The sequence below is a fragment of the Octopus bimaculoides genome, chromosome 4 (genome assembly GCF_001194135.2).
Source record: "Octopus bimaculoides isolate UCB-OBI-ISO-001 chromosome 4, ASM119413v2, whole genome shotgun sequence".
Lineage (NCBI taxonomy): Eukaryota > Metazoa > Mollusca > Cephalopoda > Octopoda > Octopodidae > Octopus > Octopus bimaculoides.
The window spans coordinates 21,798,974-21,807,214 of record NC_068984.1 but is presented as its reverse complement, the minus strand read 5'-3'; the positions used below and the strand labels follow the sequence as shown (position 1 = coordinate 21,807,214).

The window sequence follows — 8,241 nt, the reverse complement described above, 5'->3', positions numbered from 1 at the left end:
TATATATATATATACATATATATATATATATAATGGGCGTTATATATTTGTTTGTGTGTGTGTGTGTGCATATGTGTGTATGTATGTATTTGTGTGGTGTGTGTGTGTATGTGTGTGTGTACGTACGAGTCAGCATCAATGCGTTCCTGGACTAGTTCGCCTATGTCTGGAATGCGCTAAAAGTTAGTTTTACACAATTTCCATCTGTTAAATGTGTTTAATATTAGTAAACATGCAACAGTACGGTTGAAATAAAACAACTGAGACTAATAATTTGTTTATACATGAATATGACTATGAAATATGTTCTAGCTTGCGTTCTGTTCAGCACAGCATATTTTTTTGCATACATGCATCAACTGTATGAGATACGCATAAGTATATGTGTGTGTGTGTGTATGTAAATCTACATCCGTTTCTCGCAAACGAGTATGACTTGATAGCACTACCATGCTTTTGCTAATTATTTTAGGTGTCCATGTAATTGTGAGCAGGCACATATTCTTTTCTGCGTCCTTCCCACTTCATTTATAGAAACGTCTGGGATATGACACTTTGAAGGAGTGAGGGCTGCATCTGTATTGCACTCGTTCATTATATATGGAACCCAAAAGGATGACGTGAGGAAGCACATTGCCAAACGAAGTATGGCAAAAAAAATCCCACACATATGTGTGTGTGTGTGTGTAAATGTATTTATGTATGCATAAATATATTGTTGTTGTTGTTGTTGTTGTTGGCACTCCGTCGCTTACGACGTCGAGGGTTCCAGTTGATCCGATCAACTGAACAGCCTACTCGTGAAATTAACATGCAAGTGACTGAGCACTCCACAGACACGTGTACCATTAACGTAGTTCTCGGGGATATTCAGCGTGACAGAGTGTGACAAGGCTGACCCTTTCAATTGCAGGTACAACAGAAACAGGAAGTAAGAGTGAGAGAAAGTTGTGGTGAAAGAGTATAGCAGGGTTCACCACCATCCCCTGCCAGAGCCTCGTGGAGCTTTAGGTGTTTTCGCTCAATAAACACTCACAACGCCCGGTCTTGGAATCGAAACCGCGATCCTATGACCGCGAATCCGCTGCCCTAACCACTGGGCCATTGCGCCTCCATGCATAAATATATACATGTATACATACAGGCGCAGGTGTGGCTGTGTGGTAAGAAGCTGACTTCCCAACCACATGGCTCCAGGATCAGTCCCACAACAAGTAGCAATACCACTACTGGGTTGTTATGGTTACTACCATCACAAGAATGACAACTGCTGCTGCCACTACTACCTAAACATTCACCTTTGCCTTATAGTGATATTAATGTTGATATAGCAACCGTAGAAACTAATGACAAATAGGGAGCCTGTCGTTGCTATCTCAACCTGTTGAGATACAAGCCAAATATCTCTCAATCACAATTTTTTTAAAGCGAACATTTTTTCATAAATAGTTCAAGATACCCCCCCCCAAAAAAAAAGTCTAGGAAGTCATGGCAGGAATACATATGAACATTAGTCTGTTTAACCGGGGTTGGCTTGTAACAAAACAATTACAAAAGTAACAACTTACAAAAGGTTTATATGGTCGCTTCACCTACTTGACATAGATCCAAATGTCCCTTAAATCATACTATAGCATTTGAGAAAAGGGAAGGACACATAAGATAATGTATTGCTTATTTCCACTAAAAACACGGAACTGTGTTAGGTGGAATGTCTTTGATCAGAAGTCTATTCAACCGTGATTGACCTAGGGTTAAACAACAACAGCAGCAGTAACTACATCAGCCAACCAGAAATCCTCTACCCATTCGCTCAACCTACAAGAAATAGCAACCAAATCTTCGAGTCATACAAAGCCACCTTTAAAAAGACGAAAAAAAAAAAAAAGAAAGCAGAAAGTCGTTCTCATCAATGTACGCCTAGATACACCAATCCTTAAAACGAAATCATGAGGTATTTAAAATTAGATGGAGCGATAGATGTGTTCTTATTGATGTTAGCTATCTCATAGTTGGAAATCATTTGATCGTAAATCTATTCAATCAGGCTAGCCTGAACACTAATTCCACTCCAGCACAGCTATCACGACACTCCTACGATTGCCCTACCAAAGTTACTTCTAACATCGTAACGTGACTACACAGGGGAAAAGCTAAAGAAAATATTTTCTTCTCTTTTTTTTTAAAGAAGGTCTACCAACAAAAGAAATTATTTCTAAAATGACGTGAATTCCTTTTATTTAATTTTCTTTATTCTGAGGCTTCCAATTTAATTTGATGAGTTGATATGAAGATGCCGTATGAAGTGGTTATGATTGCCGTCTTAACGAGAAATTCCTTTGATCGCTTAATCTAATCTATATTTAATTCTCATACACCAATCTTAGAACTTTACAGCATCCATGCATTTATTCCTAGGAATGTAGGGTATCGGGGCTTCTAAATACACATCGAGAGATATATGAATGTCTTAAATAATAATATATAAACATACAAAGACATACACATATATGACTGTATATCTGTGTATGTATGTATACTTATTTATGTCTACGTATAAACGTGTGCGTGTGTGTGGGTGTGTGTGGGGGGGGGGTGCTAGGGAAGGCTTGCGTGTGTTGTGATTTTTTTTACACTACCAACAAATAATGTAATATATATATATATATATATATACATAAATTTATACATAAAATAATGTGTACATATAAATATATGCACACATATATATACATATATGGTTATTTATACACATATATAAATGTCTATATATATATATATATATATATATATATATATATATATATATATATATATATATATATATATATATATATATGTATGAATGTATATGTATATATTTACATACATATATATATACGTATGTATATATCTATACGGATGTGTGTATATATACGTATGTATATATCTATACGGATGTGTGTATATATACATATATATATATAATATACGGATGTGTGTATATATACATATATATATATAATATACGGATGTGTATATATAATATACATACATATATATATATATATATATATATATATATACATATATATATATAAAATATACGTATGTGTGTGTATATACATATATATATTCGCCATGATAGATCACTAGCCACTACACATTATTTTTTTTCTTTCCGTGTTCCTTTCTGTGGAAGAGCGTAGGCTCGAAACGTTAAAGACTTTTTCACTTCCCGAGCGTTATACTAATATATCTGGTTGTTTTGTACACCACCTGTCTTCGTCTTCTGTTTTTTCTGTGAATTCTCCCTATATATAATGTTTCGTGTTACGCTAAGAAGTGGTACACGGTGCCAGAATTTTCGACTCGATTCAAATATAATATGGCAAATGATTCAAAATCCCTTATAGAGTATCTGGTTAAGTGGATTCTGGGCCAACTGCCTTGGACTAGCATGGGGTTGTACAAGTTGTGATAATTAAGTCAAAAACTAAATAGTAATATTTTGAAACCATTTACTACGTATATTTTAGCTCCGTATAATATATAATTGGAAATACCTCCACTACGTAAGCTTGTTCTCAGTTGAAACATTTCAAAATATGATTCACTTGAGGGAAATATTTCAACGCATATGGTCAGAAGTGTAATTTGGCTCTGGCTACGAAGTTAGGAGGATTAATATGGATATTACAGAGGGGAGCGCTAAGCAGTGATAGGTAAAAATGTAATGTTATTATCAATCCGAACATGCTTGAGACACGTCCGAACCAGTGAACAAGCTATTCGCTGCGTTTTGTCACGGAAAATATGTCATTTGTTGACAAATGGCGTGTGTACACCCAGATAAGCTCGCAGCGCCGCCTACCCAGACTGTGAGATGCAAAGTTTTCGGAGTAGTTATCTCCTCCTCAGTTACAGACACCAGGCGTTACGAGCTGATTGAAGAGATTGATTCTCCTATGCTTTTCCAGTTGCCATTCAGCGGCCCACCGTAAGTAAATTACAGAGGGGGGCGCTAATAACTTGTACACCTGTTCGAACGCACCTCAAGCATATTCGGATTGATAATAAACATTACAATTTTACTTATCACTGCTTAGCGCTCCCCCTCTGTAATTTACTCAAGGTGAGCCGCTGCATAGCGCTGCCATGTGGCAACTCGAAACGCATAAGAGATTCACTCTTCAATCAGCTCGTAGTGCCGCCTGCCTGGTGTCTGTGACCGAAGAGGGGACAATTACTCTGAAAACCTTGCATTTCACAGTCTGCATAGGTGGTGCTGGTAGCTGATTTAGGTGTATACACCCCATTTGTCTACAAACGGTATGTACTTTCAGTGACAACGCAGTAAGCAGCTTGTTCACCGGTTCGAACGTGCTTCAAGCATATTCGGGCTGATAATAACATTATTAATATGGATACAATTCGTGGACCGACCGAAAGGTATGCATTAAAGGATTTCAAAATATTACTATTCGATTTGACTTCGTTTTAACAACTTTACATATATATATATATATATATATATATATATATATATATATATATATATATATATATATATATATACACACGTATTAACATATATATAATATATACATATAGATATATACACACGCAAGCATATATGTATACACATATGAGTATATATATATATATATATATAAGCTAGAAATTTTAAGTTCTTGTTCCTTGTTGCCCGATTTTAAATTTCAGTCTTTTAATCTTGACAAGTATGTAGAAACGATTATCTCCCTCACACTCAGTGGCCACCAGGAAATACCAGGTGCTCTTATTACATATATATTGGCTGATATATATATATGTGTGTGTGTGTTCTCCGACACAAAGAAACAGATAAAAAGTGTATGCACTAGAACGTGCATACACACTGTGTGTATCTCTCTCTCATACAAACACACACACACACACACGTATGTTTATGCGTGTGAAAGTTTGTAAATGTCATTTATACATATGTATGCGTGTTGATGTCAGATTCACAACAAACTAGACCTGTTAATGTTTACTTTGATTTGTTTTCTTATACATAATATCCTATTTGACTGCATTCATATATCACAACTAAATCTAATTTTTCTTTATCAGATATGTGGTTGTGTATTACTGGGCATTGGTATCTACACACGCGCCAATGACACGCCAGCCTGCATCACATCTTTAGGCAGCAACTTGTTTTTGCCTGTTGCTTTCATGCTTATAACCCTGGGCAGCATTGTCATCATACTGTCATTCCTCGGATGTTGCGGGGCAATCAAAGAGGTTCGCTGTATGCTTGCAACGGTAAGTTCCATTTCTGTTTAATTATTCAACTTCTTTCAAAAGAGAGTTTTTAATCTAGTACTTACATGTTATTAAGGTGGCGAACTGCACGCCGGGCGAAATTCTTAGCGATATTTCGTCTCTCTTTATGTTCAAAGTTCAAATTCCACCGAGGTTGATTTTGCCTTTCATCCTTTTGGAGTCGCTAAATTAAGTACTAGCTGCATTCTGGGGTCGATATAATCGACTGGCCCCCTCCGGCAAAAATTTCGGACTTTGTGCCTAGAGTAGAAAAGAATATTTACATGCTATTGTTTATAGCATTACCTATTTGGTGTTCAACTGTTAAAAATGAAATGTCTCACGTCTTTCAATGTTTCTGAATGCTAATGACGTAAAGTACACACAATTCTCACTGTTAAGAACAAAACTTCTTAAATGGAAAAAGAATTCCAAAATATTGTTTTCGTCTAATTGTTGAACATCTCGTATGCTTACAGATGTGGTTTTGGGTCCTACTAGTAGCCTTCGTTTTTAACTCTCAAAAGGAATTCTTTTTTAAACCCAGTACTTACACGCTTTAATTATAGTTTTATCTACTTCGAGTTACATGATTAAAAACGATTTATATATTTGCTTTAACAATTATTTATTTATTGCAGCTGTGAAGTTTACAGCTGTTTTTAATGTTACTACTCTGTGACGGCAATTTATAAAACTATTCTGAAAATGAAAGTCAGTCAAATAAAACTCCGACATACTAGAAATATTCAACGACCCTGTCTAATTCAACACCTAAACTGAAATTAAATACTCATAATATAATTCAACACCCAAGCAAAATTAAAGATTTCAGTAAAATTAATCAGGCGTGTAAATTCTTCACCCGAGTGAAATTCAACACCCAGGAAATATTTAACATTTAAGCATTTCATAAGACTAATTCCTATGGGAATATCCATCTAAAATGAAATCTACTTCTCTATTGCTTAAGTTATCTAGTTCTGTCTCGGTGCATGGCTTTGTGGTTGATTATTTTGTTCTCAACGATGTGGTCGCGGGTTCCATCCAAATCCACTGAATGTTCTATCATATCTTTAGGTTGATATAAGGCTAGAAGCTTGCCAAGTTTCTCCCCCAGTTCCTTGTAGATACAGTTTAATGAATCATAACTTTATAACGTAAACAGTATCTAAATAGAGCCAGAAAGTTGCGGATACAAATGTTAAGACGTTAAAAGCATTCAATATCCCTGGTTAAAGTTTATGTATTTTTTTTATAACCTGGTTAATCCATTGTCACTATAAGTTTCAAAATGGTTTGATTTATATCTATGTTTCTGTGACTCCAGACTACGGGCCTGAGTGTAGGAAAGAGATTTGTCTAACTCGTTGATGTGTTCTCAGTTTTAAACACCAGACTGCCCATATATTGGCCCGAGCCTCATCTGACTCTTTCATCGGCAGTACATGGAAAGCAGCTGGTATTACCCCACTGCAGTCAAACACCAAACACTTATTCTACGTCAAAACAAATGCGAATGAATTCCTACATCGACATTGCACAGTAATGACTATTTCTTAAAATTACCTATATTACAAGAAGAGTATTACTGCTTGGGATTTGAATACATGATAGAAAAGAAGTTTATTTTCATATTCTGTTAATCAAAACCACCACGGCGCATACTGATAGTAAGTAAACAAAATAGATAAAGGCTGATTTAAAAAAATAGTTCTATTTTTTCTTTTGGTTGTTGAACTTTTCAACCACTGCTCTAAAGTAATTCGCCTGTATAGAATTTATGTTGTCATATATGCATGTAAAGAATTTTCCTGTGATTGGTGATTTTCTGGTTTGTACTTGATTTGGTTTTGCTGTGTAATTTGGTTTCTTCATACAGAACATGCTGTATTAATGCCAAACTTAATGGTAGGCAACAAATTGCTAGATCTCTCTCTTTCTCCCAATATATATGTGTGTGTGTGTGTGTGTGTGTGTGCATATTTATGTATGTATATATTTGTTTGTATATATGTGCGTGTGTGATATATATATATATATAGAGAGAGAGAGAGAGAGATCACGCTCTTTCTATTTTATTCGATCATATAATGATTGATGCAAGTAATCATGCAGTAATACGAAGATTTTCAATATCTTGTCAATGAAGAAAGTCTGTACACATATCTTTTGGTAGAGGAGAGCCTTTTGAATCGCAAATCTGAATGTGATTCTTTGAAGCTATTTTACAAAGTTCAACAACTCAATGACATGTATATTACGAGCCGAGTAAACATTTGCAGGAACTGGTTGCTTGAAGAGTGCATTCTTTAGAAATAAGGACATTTGTTGCATGTTATTTATGAGGAAAACATAAACTGGGCGATGAGAGGCAGGGAAATAGAAGCAACATGTTGAATAAATGAACGATGTTTGACAAGTGATAGATTTCAATAACTGAGGAGTTCGCAACTGTCCGTCTCGCGATAAACTATCAACTGAATATTTGAAATACGATGTGTCACTGGTTCGGTTATTTAATCCTAAGCTAATTCTGATCCTACAGACATAAGATCAAAGACGTTCCAGATGAGACTATCATGTCTTATATCAGACATACATTAACCAATGTAAATTTTCTTTTATTAAGAGAACACGATCAGTTGAAGTAAATTTTGTTGCTACTTCTAGCAGTTAGAATTACGGGTACAGTTTTCTCTATGGTCTTTAGATGTTACATAAAGAGTTCTTCTGATTACAGTATATGCATGTATATATATGTATATATATATATATGTATATGTAAATATATATATATAGGTATATATATATATATATATAAATGCATGCATATATAGGTATATATATATATATATATAAATGCATGCATATATATATGTATATGTATATAAATGCATGCATATATATATATATAAATGCATGCATATATATATATATATATATATA

The 8,241-nt window shown here is 34.8% G+C and overlaps 1 protein-coding gene across 1 annotated transcript in view; it reads left to right on the top strand.

Annotated features, from left to right (window-relative positions):
• The window catches only part of LOC106882109 (tetraspanin-8-like), a 701,753-nt gene that overhangs the window by 479,792 nt on the left and 213,720 nt on the right, over window positions 1-8,241 (top strand). Inside the window, exon 3 of the mRNA XM_052966941.1 lies at window positions 5,098-5,292. Coding sequence (XP_052822901.1) covers window positions 5,098-5,292 — 195 coding nt within the window. The remainder of the gene's footprint in view (window positions 1-5,097; window positions 5,293-8,241) is intronic.